At 36.7% G+C, this 19,361-nt stretch overlaps 2 protein-coding genes across 2 annotated transcripts in view; one reads left to right on the top strand and one right to left on the bottom strand.

The window, feature by feature from the left end:
* Positions 1-11: 11 nt before the first annotated feature.
* LOC6555989 lies at positions 12-9,868 on the bottom strand. The gene is made up of 4 exons (XM_026979147.1): positions 8,285-9,868; positions 704-808; positions 555-651; positions 12-482 (listed from the first exon to the last, which is right to left on the bottom strand). Exons 1-4 carry the CDS (start codon positions 9,776-9,778, stop codon positions 70-72), a joined length of 2,109 nt encoding a protein of 702 aa, XP_026834948.1. The 5' UTR covers positions 9,779-9,868; the 3' UTR covers positions 12-69.
* Positions 9,869-10,221: 353 nt separating this feature from the next.
* Positions 10,222-19,361, top strand: part of LOC6543226 (disks large homolog 5) — a 33,829-nt gene continuing 24,689 nt past the window's right edge. The window contains exon 1 of the mRNA XM_026978224.1: positions 10,222-10,866. The gene's annotated coding sequence lies outside the window, so the exon portion shown is untranslated. The remainder of the gene's footprint in view (positions 10,867-19,361) is intronic.

Raw genomic sequence — 19,361 nt, forward strand, 5'->3', positions numbered from 1 at the left:
CATAAACAGAATACATGTTGAAGATTTGTTTGATTTATTTTTCGGCCAAGACACCTTGCTTCTTATAACTTAATCAGAGTCAGCAATGATGCATGCACCCATTTTAGATTCTAGAATCTTTAATTCGATCTTGGCGATTTTCTCCAGCAAATTGTCGTGCTGTCTCCTTAATTCCTCAACACGTCCCTGCTTAATGGCAATAAACTCCTCGGTTCGATCGAAATCGGCCAACAACTTGGGATAGCACATAATGCCACCCTTATGGCGAACTTCTTTGATCTGGTCAAGAAGTTTGTTATGCGTCAGATTGCAACTATATAATTCATCGCGCAATGCTATGTGCTGCTCTTGCTTTTTTCGTAATTCATCTTTGGCCTCCTTGAACTTGCGATTCAGCAGTTTCCGTCGACACCTCAGATGCGAAATGGTATGAACTTTGGTTTTCACCAGGGTATACATTCGATGCAGCTCAGCGCTTTTATCTGCAAACCAAATTTTGGATAGGTATATACTTTTTATTTATTATTTTATCAGAATTATACTCCTCTACTTACTTTTTACAGTGGTTACCATCTGCTGAACGTCGTTTTCGGCGGATAGATAGGTTTCCAATTTGACTTCTTCAGAATTGGCCTCAATTTCATCGAGTTTCTAGGGATAAACCTTTTTAGCCAACGAAAGTATTTTAATTCGTAGTTCCGACCTGTTTGATGTAGGAATTGTTATGCTGCCTTATGATCAAGATCATCCGTATAGCAGACATCGCATCGCGTTTGTTTCTCATTTGTTGTAGAGCGGTTTCAGTTACCTGTGTAAAGATATGATATATCTTTGTCAAAAAAAAGAGAGAGAGCGATCCGATCACTTCATGGTTCTTTATTTTGATAATCTTCTGAGCTGATTTTGGGTTCAGCTAACCCGCACATATATTGCTTATCTCTATATATTTCTGAATTGCATTTATACATATACATATGTATGCAGAAGGCATGCATATGTTTATGTATGGCTTGACCACTTGAGCTGCAAAGTGCATGCTCAGCATTCCCAGGCTCCGCGATCGGCTTATGTATAAGCGTTCGATCATATTTCTTGGGCGCTGGAATGCTTATATTATTGTTGTTGGTCATTTTGGGTATTTGTATGTCTTTATTTAGTCTGGCACAATGTGACTATGTACAAACGTTAAGACATACCCATTCTTTGATATATGGAAGGGTAGATATGCTACACCTCCCTTTTTAAAGAAATGACGTAATACATGTAGTCATTTAGTTTTAGTGTGAATTTATTGTGTTTTTTTTTTTTTAATTATATATTGAAATGAAGTTTATTTGTTTCTTATTATATACTTAATTATTAGTAATGCTCTATCTCGAGGGTAAAGGCATTTGTGTGTAATGACAAGTAAAGTTTTAAATTGAATTACGTTATGTTTTAAGTTTAAATTTCTTAGAAGAATATATATTTTTTTTTGTATTTTTATGTATTTTTTTTTTTGGGGTTGATCAGACCTTTTCTTTAATGAAACGTTTCATCGATTATATATTTTTAACCTATCCTTATGTACTTTTTGTTTCTTATTCTTGTTATCTTTAATTATAATATTATCCCTATCTTCTATGGTTTCTACCGTATAAGGACCTAAATATGCTGGATCTAACTTATGACCCGCTTCGTTTCTTAGACTTACTTTATCTCCTACTTTTAATTCAAAATCTAACGATTTCTTATCGTAGTTTTGTTTCCTATAAGACTTAGCTTTTTCTAACATAAGTCTAGCTCTGTTGTATGCTATTTCTAATCTAAATTTTATTTCCTTAGAGTAATCTTCTACATTATAAAGTGGTTCTACTCTATTTATTTTATTAAAATCTGCGAACTGTCTTGGTAATCTACCAAAGACTAGTTCATATGGACAGTACTCATGCATGACTGATGGTGTTGTGTTGAAACAATATGTGAAATATTGTATCCAAACGTCCCAATCAGTTTTATCAGCAGAAATGTACGAACGAATGTATTCATTGAATGTTCTATGACTTCGTTCTATTGTCCCTAAAGTCTGGTGACGATATGCTGTGGATGTGAGATTTTCAATCTTCATATATTTACACATGTCTAAAATTACTTTGTTTTTATACTCGGTACCCATGTCCGAAATGAACGTCTTCATTGGACCGTACTTTAGTATAAAATTTTCGAATATAGCTTTTGCGACTGTATTTGCGCTCTTGTTCGCAACAGGTATGGCTACCAGATATTTCGTTAAATCACATATTAGTGTGACGATGTATTCATTGTTATATTCTGATTTCGGTAGTGGACCAACGGTGTCCACTATCACTATATCGAAAGCATTTGCTGGGGTTTCTGTTTTAGTCATTGGGGTCTTTGTGTGTGTCGTTGTCTTCGACATTTGGCATTTATGACATCTACGTATGTACTCTTTTATATGACGAGTCATATTTTTCCAATAGTAGTGTCTTTTAATTTTTGCTAGCGTTCTTGTAATGCCTGTATGACCTCCTTGAATTGGATCGTCATGGAATGTAGACAGTATTGATTGTATCTCTTTTTCATTTTGTATAATGGTCACCGGCTGGAGTAGCGCTACTCTCAATGATTTTAATTTCTTGTTGCCCATCTGCTTGAAAGCATCTATTGAAATGGATTCAAAGATTTTTTCACTCGGTGCCAATTTGAGTTGGCTGATCTTTAGTATACCGGCTTGCGTTTCAAGCCTTTGGAAGAACTGATCTAAATCTAGAATTCCATTGGTATATAAATCGTCAACTTCAATTCTTGCAATAACTTTATTTCCTCGTTTTAGTAAACAAATAGATTCAGTTATTCGCAAGGTCACTACTTTTCGTACTTCATCATTTGTTATGACTTCATGTACGTTGGGCTTGGATACATTTTGGATACTTTGCCTAGGCAATAGTTCCTTATTTGATACTGTACAGTTTTTATCCTGTCTACTTTGTTGCCTGGTAGTGACTTTCAGGACTTTATGTTGCATGTCTTTTAATTCTTTTATATTTATACGCGAAAGTGCGTCTGCTACGAAATTATCTTTCCCCTTTAGGTATTCTACAGTGAAGTCGTATTCTTCAAGCTCTAGCCGCATGCGAGTTAATTTGGAACTGGGATTAGTCATAGAGAATAGATACGTTAATGGTCTATGGTCCGTTTTAATAGTGAAATGTTTGCCATAAATGTATGGTCTAAAGTGGGTAATTGCCCAATGAATTGCCGTGAGTTCTTGTTCCGTTGTACTCTTGTTGCTTTCCCCTTTTGTAAATGAACGAGATGCATAAGCTATTGGGAGTTGAATCCCTTCACGGTTCTGAGTTAGAACCGCTCCGCAAGCTAGTTTACTAGCATCTGTTATAATGCAAAATTCTTTGCGAAAATCAGGATATTGTAATAACGTGGGGTGCATAAGCTTTTCTTTAAGGTATTCGAATGCGTTTTGGCATTCGTTTGACCATTCAAAAGGGACATTCTTTTTACATAATCTAGTTATGTGCCGTGAATAGTCGGCGAAGTTTTTTATAAATCGACGATAATAGTTGCAGAATGCTACAAATCGTCTTGCGCTCTCCGCATCATGAGGGGCAGGATAATTTTTGATGACGTCAAATTTCTTGTCATCTGGCAAAACTCCTTTATCAGTGCATTTGTGGCCTAGGAAGGTCACTTCATGCATGAAAAATGAACATTTTTCTGGATGCAACTTTAGGTTATATTTCCTGCATACATTAAAAACATCAGTTAGGTTTTTAATCATGTGTTTTTCGGAACATCCTATCACCATTAAGTCATCCATATAAAGGAATGCCTGAGAAGGTTCCAAACCGGAGAATGATATGGTCATCATTCTCTGGAATGAATTTGGTGCTATTTTAAGTCCAAATGGTAATCGCGTGAAGCGATATGAGCCATTGCTTGTTGAAAATGATGTTATGTTTCTTGAGTTTTCTTCAAGTTCTATTTGATGAAAACCTGACATCAAGTCAAGGCATGAAAAGTATTTAGCTCGACCAAGTTGATCTAAAATGTCATCAATTCTTGGGAGTGGAAATTTATCAGAAAGAAGTTTTTTATTGATTTGACGATAGTCAATTACTAATCGCCATTTCTTTTGTTCTGAATTCGGTAATGATTTTTTCGGAACTAACAAGAGTGGGCTGTTGTACTCGGATACAGACGGTTCTACGATTTTGTCGTTTATTAATTTTCCTAATTGTTTTTGAATTTCATCAATATGGCTATGCGGACTTCTGTAGTTTTTTATATAAATGGGTTCATCATCTTTAAGTCTTAATGTTTGTTTATAAAAATTATTTGTTGATATTGGTTCGGTTTCCAGTCCGAACACATCACTATACTTTGTGCATAATTCAGTTAATTGGCTTTTAAATTGCTCTGGAAAATTTTTCTTTAGTTTGGAAAGTACTTGTTCGCTTCTATATTCTGGATCGATGTTATGAATGTCGTAATCTTTTAGGTTTTCATATTGGATTTCGTTTACTTTGACCAATTGGTCGAAATTAGTTGTGTTTAGAAGTCGAATGTATACATGTTTGGATGCTGCTATTGTATTTGCAATATAAATTCCATTATGTATTTCCTGATTAGGAACGAAAATGTAATCATTTACGGTATTAATGTCTATTTTTCGAATAACTTGTGATCTGGCTGGCAGAAGGACTGTATTGTTGCCTGCGCTATATGTTATCGGAACGTATATTGGATATTTTAGATTTTGGGGTCTAATTATAAGCCAGTCTTCACTTGGTTTGAAATCTAGTTGGCAATTGAATTTTTTTATAAAGTCAATTCCTATTATTCCATCACATGGTATTGAAAAATTTGAGTCTACCAAATGAAATTCATGTGGAATAATATATTTTGTTGATCGAAGTTCTATTGAGGTTGTTCCATGAGATTTTATTACGCCTTGGCCTATGCCTTCGATGTTTATTATTTTTTCATCGTGAATTTTGAAGTTATCAGAATTTACTTTTAAAAGTGAGATTTCTGCACCCGTATCTATGAGGAATGTTAGTTTATTTTCAGTTGAATGATTATAGAAGGTTACGAATGTATTAAGACTATAATTGATGGTATGAACTTTTGCATTTATTGATTGTTTCCTAAAGGGTTCTGTGAGTTTTCCGACGTATTTTGCAACATCCTCACATTGTTGTTGTTATTGCTCTGATTGGAGTTAACTCGGCCTCTTCCTTGGTTTTGACCTCGTCTTCCTCCACGGTAATTATAGTTATTATTGTTGTAACTGCTACCTCGGTTGTAATTGTTGTGGTAGTTATTTCTGTCACGATTATAACCTCGGCCTCCTCTATTATTGTTATTTGCACCTCGTCGATAATGGAGAACAGTGTTACTTTGACCTGTTATCTCGGTGCAAGAGTTGACAAATTTGGAGATGGCTTCATTCATGTTTGTGAATGTGCCTGCTTGCATGATAAGTTTAACTTTATCGATGGAGCAATTTTGTGTCATGGCCTTTACAGCTGCTGTAGTGCTGTATTTATTTGCCATGGATTGGCTGATACCTTCACTGATATAGGCGCCTTCAAGGGCCTTCGTCAGTTTTTCTACCTCTTGGGTGTACTGGTTGGCCGTTTTGTTTTTCTGTTGCAGATTGAGGAGCTTGGCAGATATGACTTCTACCGATTCTCCTTTTACTGCAGTCGACAGTTGGGCAATAATTTCATTAATTGTTTGCTCATTACTGATGAGATTCCTAGCATGGCCTTTAAGTTTTGTTTTTATAAGGCTTACGGCTGTTGTCTCATGAGCGCCCTTTAAGCTGTCTAATAGACCTAGAGCGTCTAAGAAGCTTTGCAGATTTTCATGCCTACCATCAAACTCTGGTATCAGAGATGTGGCTAGCCTGATGAATTCTGTTACTGTCTGAGCCATTTCGGAAATTGTTATTGGTTCAGGCTTAAATTCGATTTGATCGCTTTCCTCTAGTGTTTCAATGTCACTATCGGATTCAGCGTCGCCTGTTTGAATAGATTCATCTAGCCCTTTGAACTGGTCAGGATCGAATTCCACCAATTGATCTAGGCTTTCTGGCACGTTAATTGCAATATGTCTCCTGTTTTTGATATTATTTAATCTTGTATTAAGGGATTTTATTACCCTTAGACATTTGTTGCAGTGCTCAGGTGTGAATCTATTTTTATAGTTATTTACTAAAGTAACTATATTATTATATTCGCCTACTACAATTTCTGTGTGGCTTTTTAGGGTCTCTGGTTTAATTACTGCATCTCTATTAATGCATTTGTAAGATTTGTCAAATCTATAGCGAAAGTCGTCAATGCGTTTCGCTATTTCGCTCCATTCCATTCTTAGATTGTAGCTTCTTGATCATTTCTTTTTTTTTTTTAAACCAGATCTAGATGGTTGGCCCTGCTGACATATCTTTTTTTTATAATTTTATTATGCTTAACATAAAGTGTAAGCAAAAATTGTAGAACTAGAACTACTGTTATAATTAGTAGTAAAAGTCGCAAGGATTCAATATCTTCCCTATGATCGATTATTTTTACCTCATTTACTACATTGGCAGTGTTGTCACTTGCCTCCTTGCTAGAGCTAAACCATCCCATTTTAAATTATATATTCAATGGAACCCTTCATTAAAAGAGAAAAAAAAAAAAAATTAGATATTCTATTTCTTCTACGAAATCAATGAAAATAAAATTAAAATTTTCTCTTTTTTTTTTTTTATTTTACGCTTGTCATTGTACCAAAACCTTTTTTTTTGAGTGTGAAAAAGTTAGTGTGTGAGTTAATGTGGTTGGCTTACAGATTTAATTACAAATTTAAAAAAAAAAAATTAAAAATCCAACCACATTTGTTAGTAAAAGCCTAACAGAGATTAGTATTTTTCAAGCAGCGGTTTCCCGCATCGGCTTGAATTTAGAAGTTAAAAACTAAGGCAAATTGGGGCATTGGCAAAATTTTGCAGCCCGTTTGCGTTATTTCGCACCTTGCGAAACTTGGAAACTTGTCTTCTTGGATGCGCTCTTTGTAGCGTTTTTCGGCTGCCTTGTTTTGGCAAATTGGGGCATTGGCAAAATTTGCAGCCCGTTTGCGTTACTTCGCACCAGTGCGAAGTTTTTCTTCAATTTGTTCCAAACGCTCTTTGTAGCGTTGCCGGTTCTCTTCATCTTTGGCGAGCTGGGTCATTTCTTTGACCAGCCGCCGTTGTTGGAGAAGCTTGACCCGACGGCCACTTCTTTTATGTTTTTTAATTATTTTCTTTTGCTGTCGAGCCCGATACTCAGCTATTGTGAGTGGGCGTGGTCCGTCTGTTGGGTTTTCTAAAGCTTCTTTTAATGTTGGCGGATCTTTCTGCCTTTTTGGCTCCGCTTTTTCGAATTCTGGCTCATCCGCCATTCATTTACACGGTATTTTTTTTTTACACATTAAATCACTTCGGTCCGGGTTCTCTTCCGGATTGTACAAATTATTAATTTGCCGTTTATGATGTAGACGGCTGTGGCGGAGGTCTTCCCCTTCCAGGTGGTGCGCTGCATACACTGCCAGAAATCAAAATTTCACTCACAGTTTGGTTCTTTAAGTCACGGTCGCCATGTAAAGATATGATATATCTTTGTCAAAAAAAAGAGAGAGAGCGATCCGATCACTTCATGGTTCTTTATTTTGATAATCTTCTGAGCTGATTTTGGGTTCAGCTAACCCGCACATATATTGCTTATCTCTATATATTTCTGAATTGCATTTATACATATACATATGTATGCAGAAGGCATGCATATGTTTATGTATGGCTTGACCACTTGAGCTGCAAAGTGCATGCTCAGCATTCCCAGGCTCCGCGATCGGCTTATGTATAAGCGTTCGATCATATTTCTTGGGCGCTGGAATGCTTATATTATTGTTGTTGGTCATTTTGGGTATTTGTATGTCTTTATTTAGTCTGGCACAATGTGACTATGTACAAACGTTAAGACATACCCATTCTTTGATATATGGAAGGGTAGATATGCTACACCTGTTAAATAATACAAAATGTTTTTTATTCCCCTCTGCTAAATATAATTATTTACACATTTATAATAACACGAAAAACTTTAAGTCTTTGAGCATTACGTTTTCACGCCATTTTTCTTTTAATATAAGTAATATGAATTAATCCTATAAACATGAACTGTAACATTAGCGAACAATTTTATTTTCGAAATTATCGAATCAGATTTTGTAGACTCACAAATCGAAGGCGTTCAGAAGGTTGGGTGTCCCGAAAAATAGTATTTCTAAAGATGTCCTCCATCCTCTCGACCTTCTCGTTGCCCTCCAGTTGCATCCGCTCCAATTCCGCCAGCAGTCGTTCCTTTTCAGCCAGGTGAATCTCCTCAGCCTGCCGTTCCCTGTGGAGCCAATGATCCAGTTCGTTTAGGGCACCTAAGTACCGCCTGCGATGGGCTTCATCGATGGAGGAACTAGTGCTCGGCGTTACAAGGGAGTACTTAAATCGGCGTAGGTGGTGTTCGGTTAGGCGTTTGGTCAGTAAATCGTTGTAGTATCTCTGCCCGTGGTGATCGTCGACTTCCTGGAAAAGGCGATCCAGTAGCTTACTTTTGTCTAGATTTTTCTCCCGCAAATAGTCCGTATTAACTAATACGTCGACTACTTTTTCAATAAGCCCATCCAGATATCTCTGGACCAACTGATCGACGGGAAAAGTCGAACGTATAAGCTTGGGACTAGATGTGGAGGTCCAGGACCCCGAAGACATGTCCTTGAAAGTGGGCACGTGACTCGGATTGTATGGCATGCCCTGCGATCCCCAATCGCTTTCGTCATCAGATTCCAGTCCGGAGGGAGATGGGGTCGACCTGTGCACATGGGCATTGTTTCTCGAAGGAAGTGCTTCACAAGTGGACTCGTTGGGAACGAGGCTATCCACTGAAGAGGCCAACGAACTGCGGGCCAATGGAATCCGTAGCTCTTCTAGTTCCACGCCCTGCTCCCGCTGCTTTTCCACATTCTCCTTATCGATGCCCTGATTCTGATACATGGTCCTGCTAGCAGCAAGTTCGTCCCAATCAGGTATGTCCTTGAGGGCTTGGAGAAATTCGAAGCGCATCCTTATGTTCGAATCGGAGGATACACTCATCTGGTCTTCGTGTTCAGTCGTATTTCCACCTTCAGGTTCAATTTTATCGCCTTCACTCTGATCAGTCGTTTTCTCCACGCTTTCGGTGGAGCTATTTATGTGCAGATTGGAATGGAATATTTCTAGCTGAGCTTCATCGATGGCTTCCAGTTTCTTGAGCTTATATAAATGAAACGGCTCTTCTATATTAGATAACTTTTTCTTGATGGTGCTTCTAGACTTTTTTGGGGCTACCGAACTTATGGAGATCGCCGAGCTGCGAACCTTCTTTTTGCCGATAGATTTCGCCAATTTATTGGGCATTTTTCGCTGGGAGAAGGAAATGGGTACTGAACTACTCCAGGCACTTGCCGACGTAGATGCGAAATGCTCATCGGAATCCGTACTATGACTACGGGTGCTCACTGTACTGACTACAGATTTCACGTAAGTTATGTGGCTTCCACCGGAAGTCTCCTCCTGCTTGGCGTTTTCATGGTTGACGACTGATCGATCTTCTTTTTCGCGCAAATGGACCAACTTCTTGGGAGTTATTTTATTTATTTTTAATGAAAATTTTGCTTGCCCTGCCTTGGCCATTTGCATGCAACAAAAGGAACATGCAACTTGTGCAAAAAGCAGAGTTGCAAAAAATATTAAAAATTATAAAGAACAAAGGAACAACAAAGTCATGAGTTAAATATTGTGTAATGCTATCATGTTTGATTAAAATCTCCAAGGAACAATATAAACATAGGCAATTTTTAGTATGGGTAAGGTACATTGCTTAGCGAAGACACTTTTAGCATGTACACACTCCGCGCTCTTTGAAACAGCATTGCCACCCTTTAATAGCCAAAACCAATTGTTCTGATTTCTAATCATATCGGGAGTTGCCATCCCAATTTCTTGGGTATTCGATATAAGTCGAAAGTATAATACTAAGGCTGTTTGCTGAAATGATCGTATTATAGATAAGTATACTTTTATTGCTTCAACATTCGTGATTTATTTTTTTTCTTAAATAGCTGGCCTAATAAATCGATATTAACTAATTTTTCTAGAGTGACCGTTTAAATTGAAGAATATAGTATATAACGTATATTTCTTGGTGCCGGAGGGTATTCTTTATCGATAATTCTGCGGTCACACTGGTGACGTTTACTGAAGAAGTTGTGTTGTTTTTTTTTATTTCATTTCGTTCAATTTTCGTTGGCCATTCGTCACCTTTCGTTGGAGTGTTCTTACAAGAGTGTTTGTGCGCGGTAAAGTTTGGCCTTTTGATCAACGATCTAAATAACGGAGGTTCCGGAATCAGGATGCGCGAAAGAAAACGGTAAAAGTTGTCGGTTGTCCCGTTCAACGTCCGCCTGTTGCATCTCTCCCTCTCTTTCCCGCGGCGCTGGAATTGGGGTGGAGCTCGTCCCCTCTCTTTTGCGCGCCCATTCAGCTGTTGCGTTTGCGTGCGTTTGTGTTAGTGTGCGTAAAAAGATTTTCGTTCTAAAGGAAAACACGCTATATTTCACTATTTTTCTGCCACATAAACGTGCTTGTTGGCCAAAACAAACTCCAATCTAAGGAAAAAAAGGTTTTATATAACTCGCCGTGCTTTCCACCTTTGTGCGTTTGCCAGCTTTTCTGCTCTTCCATTCGGCCAACTTGTTTTGCCCGCCTGCGAGTGTGTTGGTGTGTTGGTAAGTGTGTGTTTGCAAGTGTGCATATGTACATGTTGCTATTAATTTACGCTTTCTGCTCGGCTGCTTCAATTAATTCTTTAGCTTAGTCTCAATGCTTTAACTCGACTACTTAATTGCCACACATTTGGTTTTTTGCCAGTTACCAAAAACTGCGTAACTTCCCCTTTCTCTACTCTTTTCCACCCATCCGCCTTTTTCTCCTACACACGCCCACTCCCGCCCATTTCCCATCCCCCCTTTGCGGTTGTATTTAAATTTGATTCGTTCAATTGTGAAAATCGCGGTTTCATAAAAATTGTGAAAGTTTCGTTTCTTTAATGCATTGCTTTTCATACATACTCGCACTCTTCAAAAATATACAGCCATGATCAAAATGGTACTAACTAGTATATTAATTAAACGGTTCCTTATATTTTAGATAGCATATATTGAGGCTTAAAATCAAATATATACAGTGGCTCACAGCTTATTTCAACCACTGTCGATCTGAAACTTTAACGTTCTGTAAAAGCTGAACTAAAAATAATATCAAATAAATTTAAGCGCAACAAATTTCTTGTATGTTTCAAGATATTTTTTACTAACTTATTTTATTTTAAATAATTTTTGTAGTATTTTTTTAAGAATTAATAATGAAAATGTACCTCAAAACAATGCAACAGCTTATTTCAACCAGTTATAAAATTTGTATTTTTTCTTATGCTTAAAACTATTAAATTTTTTTAAAAATTTTGTGTAACCTCCCTTGTTGTTAACAACCATTTTAAACCTTTTCGGCATCGAATCCACTAATTTTTGGGTGACTTCTGGTGTGATTTTAGCCCAATCCTCTAAATTATTAAAAATAAAATAAGTTAGTAAATAATATTTTGAAACATAACAGAAATTTGTTGCGTTTAAATTTTTTTGATAAAATTTTTAGTTCAACTTTTACAGACCGTTGAAGTTTCAGATAGACGGTTAAGCTAAGCCACTGTGAGCTGTGAGCCACTGTATAAATACTGATAACAAATTTTTTAAGTATATAACGTATTTAAGTACAAATTTAAGCGAATATTTAAAAACATTTTTTTTTCTTTCGGCTACTCTTTTTAAATTGGCATTAATATAAATATCAGTTGGCATGAGCCAACTCCATATCAAAGGAAAACAAAACCCCAAGTAGAATGTAGAATTCATTTAGCTGAACAACTTAGTTGTACGGCTTAATAAACGATACTCGCAGAGTGAAAGGGTGTACTAGATTCGTTGAAAAGTATGTAGGTAGAAGGAATCGTTTCCGACCATATAAAGTATATAATGTATATTCCTGATCAGGATTAATAGCGGAGTTGATTTATTAGTGTTGTAAATTTCTATCGGCTTGCTAAAAAATTTTTGCAGTGCAATTCAAACTCCCACAGACCGCGTAAATCTGCCATGCGCACACTCCCAACCCAACAGATCTAAATCAGTCTAGTATCAAATCAAAGCAGACGTAGTTCAAGTTAATCCTAGGATGCTGTCCCATCGGGGCCGGCGGTAGTGGAGTGAGTAGAGCTCGGTCTCCCCAGTTAGGAGAGTGCTACCGCCGGCCGGAGTTCAAGCCCTATGTGGGACAGAACCAGAACCGACGTCGGTTCCGAACCTAAGGCCAAATATTACTGGCGATTTTAAATTAAGTTACGTTGTTAGTTGAAGTTTAGTTGAACACAAACAGACATACAATACGAATTATAACATAAATACACTTTTTTCATAAATAAAGAAAAAAGCCAAGATTTCAATCGAACTCTTATGGGGTTAGAACGATATGTCCCACCAAAAATTTCCCTTCCTAGGAACTTACTTTTTTCTTTAACGTATTTATTACGTCATAAAAAAAATAACCAAAGTGGGAATCGAACCCATCTCTTAAAGTTATACAAACTCGCATCTCAAAGTTCGGAAAAGTTAAACCATAATCATAAAAAAAAAAAATGTATCAGCCTGAAGTTGAATCCACATCTCATAAATAAAAAAAAAAAAAAAAAAAAAATCAGCCTTAAGTGGAATCGAACTCACGTCCCAACCCAACAGATCTAAATCAGTCTAGTATCAAATCAAAGCAGACGTAGTTCAAGTTAATCCTAGGATGCTGTCCCATCGGGGCCGGCGATAGTGGAGTGAGTAGAGCTCGGTCTCCCCAGTTAGGAGAGTGCTACCGCCGGCCGGAGTTCAAGCCCTACGTGGGACAGAACCAGAACCGACGTCGGTTCCGAACCTAAGGCCAAATATTACTGGCGATTTTAAATTAAGTTACGTTGTTAGTTGAAGTTTAGTTGAACACAAACAGACATACAATACGAATTATAACATAAATACACTTTTTTCATAAATAAAGAAAAAAGCCAAGATTTCAATCGAACTCTTATGGGGTTAGAACGATATGTCCCACCAAAAATTTCCCTTCCTAGGAACTTACTTTTTTCTTTAACGTATTTATTACGTCATAAAAAAATAACCAAAGTGGGAATCGAACCCATCTCTTAAAGTTATACAAACTCGCATCTCAAAGTTCAGAAAAGTTAAACCATAATCATACAAAAAAAAATGTATCAGCCTGAAGTGGAAACCTCGTCTCATAAAAAACAAAAAAAAAAAAATGTATCAGCCTGAAGTTGAAAACACGTCTCATATAAAAAAAAAAAAAAAAAAAAAAAAAGTAACAGCCTTAAGTGGAATCGAACTCACGTCCCAACCCAACAGATCTAAATCAGTCTAGTATCAAATCAAAGCAGACGTAGTTCAAGTTAATCCTAGGATGCTGTCCTATCGGGGCCGGCGGTAGTGGAGTGAGTAGAGCTCGGTCTCCCCAGTTAGGAGAGTGCTACCGCCGGCCGGAGTTCAAGCCCTACGTGGGACAGAACCAGAACCGACGTCGATTCCGAACCTAAGGCCAAATATTACTGGCGATTTTAAATTAAGTTACGTTGTTAGTTGAAGTTTAGTTGAACACAAACAGACATACAATACGAATTATAACATAAATACACTTTTTTCATAAATAAAGAAAAAAGCCAAGATTGCAATCGAACTCTTATGGGGTTAGAACGATATGTCCCACCAAAAATTTCCCTTCCTAAGAACTTACTTTTTCTTTAACGTATTTATTACGTCATAAAAAAAATAACCAAAGTGGGAATCGAACCCATGTCTTAAAGTTATACAAACTCGCATCTCAAAGTTCAGAAAAGTTAAACCATAATCATAAAAAAAAAAAATGTATCAGCCTGAAGTTGAAACCACGTCTCATAAATAAAAAAAAAAAAAAAAATGTATCAGCCTGAAGTTGAAAACACGTCTCATATAAAAAAAAAAAAAAAAAAAAAAAAAAGTAACAGCCTTAAGTGGAATCGAACTCACGTCCCAACCCAACAGATCTAAATCAGTCTAGTATCAAATCAAAGCAGACGTAGTTCAAGTTAATCCTAGGATGCTGTCCCATCGGGGCCGTTGTTAGTTGAAGTTTAGTTGAACACAAACAGACATACAATACGAATTATAACATAAATACACTTTTTTCATAAATAAAGAAAAAAGCCAAGATTGCAATCGAACTCTTATGGGGTTAGAACGATATGTCCCACCAAAAATGTCCCTTCCTAGGAATTTACTTTTTCTTTAACGTATTTATTACGTCATAAAAAAAATAACCAAAGTGGGAATCGAACCCATGTCTTAAAGTTATACAAACTCGCATCTCAAAGTTCAGAAAAGTTAAACCATAATCATAAAAAAAAAAAAAATGTATCAGCCTGAAGCTGAAACCACATCTCATAAATAAAAAAAAAAAAAAATGTATCAGCCTGAAGTTGAAAACACGTCTCATATAAAAAAAAAAAAAAAAAAAAAAGTATCAGCCTTAAGTGGAATCGAACTCACGTCCCAACCCAACAGATCTAAATCAGTCTAGTATCAAATCAAAGCAGACGTAGTTCAAGTTAATCCTAGGATGCTGTCCCATCGGGGCCGGCGGTAGTGGAGTGAGTAGAGCTCGGTCTCCCCAGTTAGGAGAGTGCTACCGCCGGCCGGAGTTCAAGCCCTACGTGGGACAGAACCAGAACCGACGTCGGTTCCGAACCTAAGGCCAAATATTACTGGCGATTTTAAATTAAGTTACGTTGTTAGTTGAAGTTTAGTTGAACACAAACAGACATACAATACGAATTATAACATAAATACACTTTTTTCATAAATAAAGAAAAAAGCCAAGATTGCAATCGAACTCTTATGGGGTTAGAACGATATGTCCCACCAAAAATTTCCCTTCCTAGGAACTTACTTTTTTCTTTAACGTATTTATTACGTCATAAAAAAAATAACCAAAGTGGGAATCGAACCCATGTCTTAAAGTTATACAAGCTCGCATCTCAAAGTTCAGAAAAGTTAAACCATAATCATAAAAAAAAAAAATGTATCAGCCTGAAGTTGAAACCACTTCTCATAAATAAAAAAAAAAAAAAATGTATCAGCCTGAAGTTGAAAAATCGTCTCATAAAAAAAAAAAAAAAAAATGTATCAGCCTTAAGTGGAATCGAACTCACGTCCCAACCCAACAGATCTAAATCAGTCTAGTAGCAAATCAAAGCAGACGTAGTTCAAGTTAAACCTAGGATGCTGTCCCATCGGGGCCGGCGGTAGTGGAGTGAGTAGAGCTCGGTCTCCCCAGTTAGGAGAGTGCTACCGCCGGCCGGAGTTCAAGCCCTACGTGGGACAGAACCAGAACCGACGTCGGTTCCGAACCTAAGGCCAAATATTACTGGCGATTTTAAATTAAGTGTTACGTTGTTAGTTGAAGTTTAGTTGAACACAAACAGACATACAATACGAATTATAACATAAATACACTTTTTTCATAAATAAAGAAAAAAGCCAAGATTGCAATCGAACTCTTATGGGGTTAGAACGATATGTCCCACCAAAAATGTCCCTTCCTAGGAACTTACTTTTTCTTTAACGTATTTATTACGTCATAAAAAAAATAACCAAAGTGGGAATCGAACCCATGTCTTAAAGTTATACAAACTCGCATCTCAAAGTTCAGAAAAGTTAAACCATAATCATAAAAAAAAAAAAATGTATCAGCCTGAAGTTGAAACCACGTCTCATAAATAAAAAAAAAAAAAAATGTATCAGCCTGAAGTTGAAAACACGTCTCATATAAAAATAAAAAAAAAAATAAAAAAAAAAAAAAATGTATCAGCCTTAAGTGGAATTGAACTCACGTCCCAACCCAACAGATCTAAATCAGTCTAGTAGCAAATCAAAGCAGACGTAGTTCAAGTTAAACCAAGTTAAAGTAATAAAAAAAAAAAAAATGTATCAGCCTGAAGTTGAAACCACGTCTCATAAATAAAAAAAAAAAAAAAATGTATCAGCCTTAAGTGGAATCGAACTCACGTCCCAACCCAACAGATCTAAATCAGTCTAGTATCAAATCAAAGCAGACGTAGTTCAAGTTAATCCTAGGATGCTGTCCCATCGGGGCCGTTGTTAGTTGAAGTTTAGTTGAACACAAACAGACATACAATACGAATTATAACATAAATACACTTTTTTCATAAATAAAGAAAAAAGCCAAGATTGCAATCGAACTCTTATGGGGTTAGAACGATATGTCCCACCAAAAATTTCCCTTCCTAGGAACTTACTTTTTTCTTTAACGTATTTATTACGTCATAAAAAAAATAACCAAGGTGGGAATCGAACCCATGTCTTAAAGTTATACAAACTCGCATCTCAAAGTTCAGAAAAGTTAAACCATAATCATAAAAAAAAAAAAATGTATCAGCCTGAAGCTGAAACCACATCTCATAAATAAAAAAAAAAAAAATGTATCAGCCTGAAGTTGAAAACACGTCTCATATAAAAAAAAAAAAAAAAAAAAGTATCAGCCTTAAGTGGAATTGAACTCACGTCCCAACCCAACAGATCTAAATCAGTCTAGTAGCAAATCAAAGCAGACGTAGTTCAAGTTAAACCTAGGATGCTGTCCCATCGGGGCCGGCGGTAGTGGAGTGAGTAGAGCTCGGTCTCCCCAGTTAGGAGAGTGCTACCGCCGGCCGGAGTTCAAGCCCTACGTGGGACAGAACCAGAACCGACGTCGGTTCCGAACCTAAGGCCAAATATTACTGGCGATTTTAAATTAAGTTACGTTGTTAGTTGAAGTTTAGTTGAACACAAACAGACATACAATACGAATTATAACATAAATACACTTTTTTCATAAATAAAGAAAAAAGCCAAGATTGCAATCGAACTCTTATGGGGTTAGAACGATATGTCCCATCAAAAATTTCCCTTCCTAGGAACTTACTTTTTTCTTTAACGTATTTATTACGTCATAAAAAAAATAACCAAAGTGGGAATCGAACCCATGTCTTAAAGTTATACAAGCTCGCATCTCAAAGTTCAGAAAAGTTAAACCATAATCATAAAAAAAAAAAATGTATCAGCCTGAAGTTGAAACCACGTCTCATCAATAAAAAAAAAAAAAAATGTATCAGCCTGAAGTTGAAAACACGTCTCATATAAAAAAAAAAAAAAAAATGTATCAGCCTTAAGTGGAATCGAACTCACGTCCCAACCCAACAGATCTAAATCAGTCTAGTAGCAAATCAAAGCAGACGTAGTTCAAGTTAAACCTAGGATGCTGTCCCATCGGGGCCGGCGGTAGTGGAGTGAGTAAAGCTCGGTCTCCCCAGTTAGGAGAGTGCTACCGCCGGCCGGAGTTCAAGCCCTACGTGGGACAGAACCAGAACCGACGTCGGTTCCGAACCTAAGGACAAATATTACTGGCGATTTTAAATTAAGTTACGTTGTTAGTTGAAGTTTAGTTGAACACAAACAGACATACAATACGAATTATAACATAAATACACTTTTTTCATAAATAAAGAAAAAAGCCAAGATTGCAATCGAACTCTTATGGGGTTAGAACGATATGTCCCACCAAAAATTTCCCTTCCTAGGAACTTACTTTTTTCTTTAACGTATTTATTACGTCATAAAAAAAATAACCAAAGTGGGAATCGAACCCATGTCTTAAAGTTATACAAGCTCGCATCTCAAAGTTCAGAAAAGTTAAACCATAATCATAAAAAAAAAAAATGTATCAGCCTGAAGTTGAAACCACGTCTCATAAATAAAAAAAAAAAAAAAATGTATCAGCCTTAAGTTGAAAACACGTCTCATATAAAAATAAAAAAAAAAAAAAAAAAAATAATATATCAGCCTTAAGTGGAATTGAACTCACGTCCCAACCCAACAGATCTAAATCAGTCTAGTAGCAAATCAAAGCAGACGTAGTTCAAGTTAAACCTAGGATGCTGTCCCATCGGGGCCGGCGGTAGTGGAGTGAGTAGAGCTCGGTCTCCCCAGTTAGGAGAGTGCTACCGCCGGCCGGAGTTCAAGCCCTACGTGGGACAGAACCAGAACCGACGTCGGTTCCGAACCTAAGGCCAAATATTACTGGCGATTTTAAATTAAGTTACGTTGTTAGTTGAAGTTTAGTTGAACACAAACAGACATACAATACGAATTATAACATAAATACACTTTTTTCATAAATAAAGAAAAAAGCCAAGATTGCAATCGAACTCTTATGGGGTTAGAACGATATGTCCCACCAAAAATTTCCCTTCCTAGGAACTTACTTTTTTCTTTAACGTATTTATTACGTCATAAAAAAAATAACCAAAGTGGGAATCGAACCCATGTCTTAAAGTTATACAAGCTCGCATCTCAAAGTTCAGAAAAGTTAAACCATAATCATAAAAAAAAAAAATGTATCAGCCTGAAGTTGAAACCACGTCTCATAAATAAAAAAAAAAAAAAAATGTATCAGCCTTAAGTTGAAAACACGTCTCATATAAAAATAAAAAAAAAAAAAAAAAAATAATATATCAGCCTTAAGTGGAATTGAACTCACGTCCCAACCCAACAGATCTAAATCAGTCTAGTAGCAAATCAAAGCAGACGTAGTTCAAGTTAAACCTAGGATGCTGTCCCATCGGGGCCGGCGGTAGTGGAGTGAGTAGAGCTCGGTCTCCCCAGTTAGGAGAGTGCTACCGCCGGCCGGAGTTCAAGCCCTACGTGGGACAGAACCAGAACCGACGTCGGTTCCGAACCTAAGGCCAAATATTACTGGCGATTTTAAATTAAGTTACGTTGTTAGTTGAAGTTTAGTTGAACACAAACAGACATACAATACGAATTATAACATAAATACACTTTTTTCATAAATAAAGAAAAAAGCCAAGATTGCAATCGAACTCTTATGGGGTTAGAACGATATGTCCCACCAAAAATTTCCCTTCCTAGGAACTTACTTTTTTCTTTAACGTATTTATTACGTCATAAAAAAAATAACCAAAGTGGGAATCGAACCCATGTCTTAAAGTTATACAAGCTCGCATCTCAAAGTTCAGAAAAGTTAAACCATAATCATAAAAACAAAAAATGTATCAGCC

This window comes from Drosophila erecta, unplaced genomic scaffold (genome assembly GCF_003286155.1).
Source record: "Drosophila erecta strain 14021-0224.00,06,07 unplaced genomic scaffold, DereRS2 tig00000055-arrow-pilon, whole genome shotgun sequence".
Lineage (NCBI taxonomy): Eukaryota > Metazoa > Arthropoda > Insecta > Diptera > Drosophilidae > Drosophila > Drosophila erecta.

Bases quoted from the DNA above. Each gene is read 5' to 3' on its own strand.
- LOC6555989 (XM_026979147.1), bottom strand. From the start codon at position 9,778: ATGCAAATGGCCAAGGCAGGGCAAGCAAAATTTTCATTAAAAATAAAT. The intron at 809-8,284 runs GTGAGTCTACAA...ATCTTTACACAG, and splicing joins CTTCTGAACGCCTTCGATTT to GTAACTGAAACCGCTCTACA. The intron at 483-554 runs GTAAGTAGAGGA...TTTGGTTTGCAG, and splicing joins GATGGTAACCACTGTAAAAA to ATAAAAGCGCTGAGCTGCAT.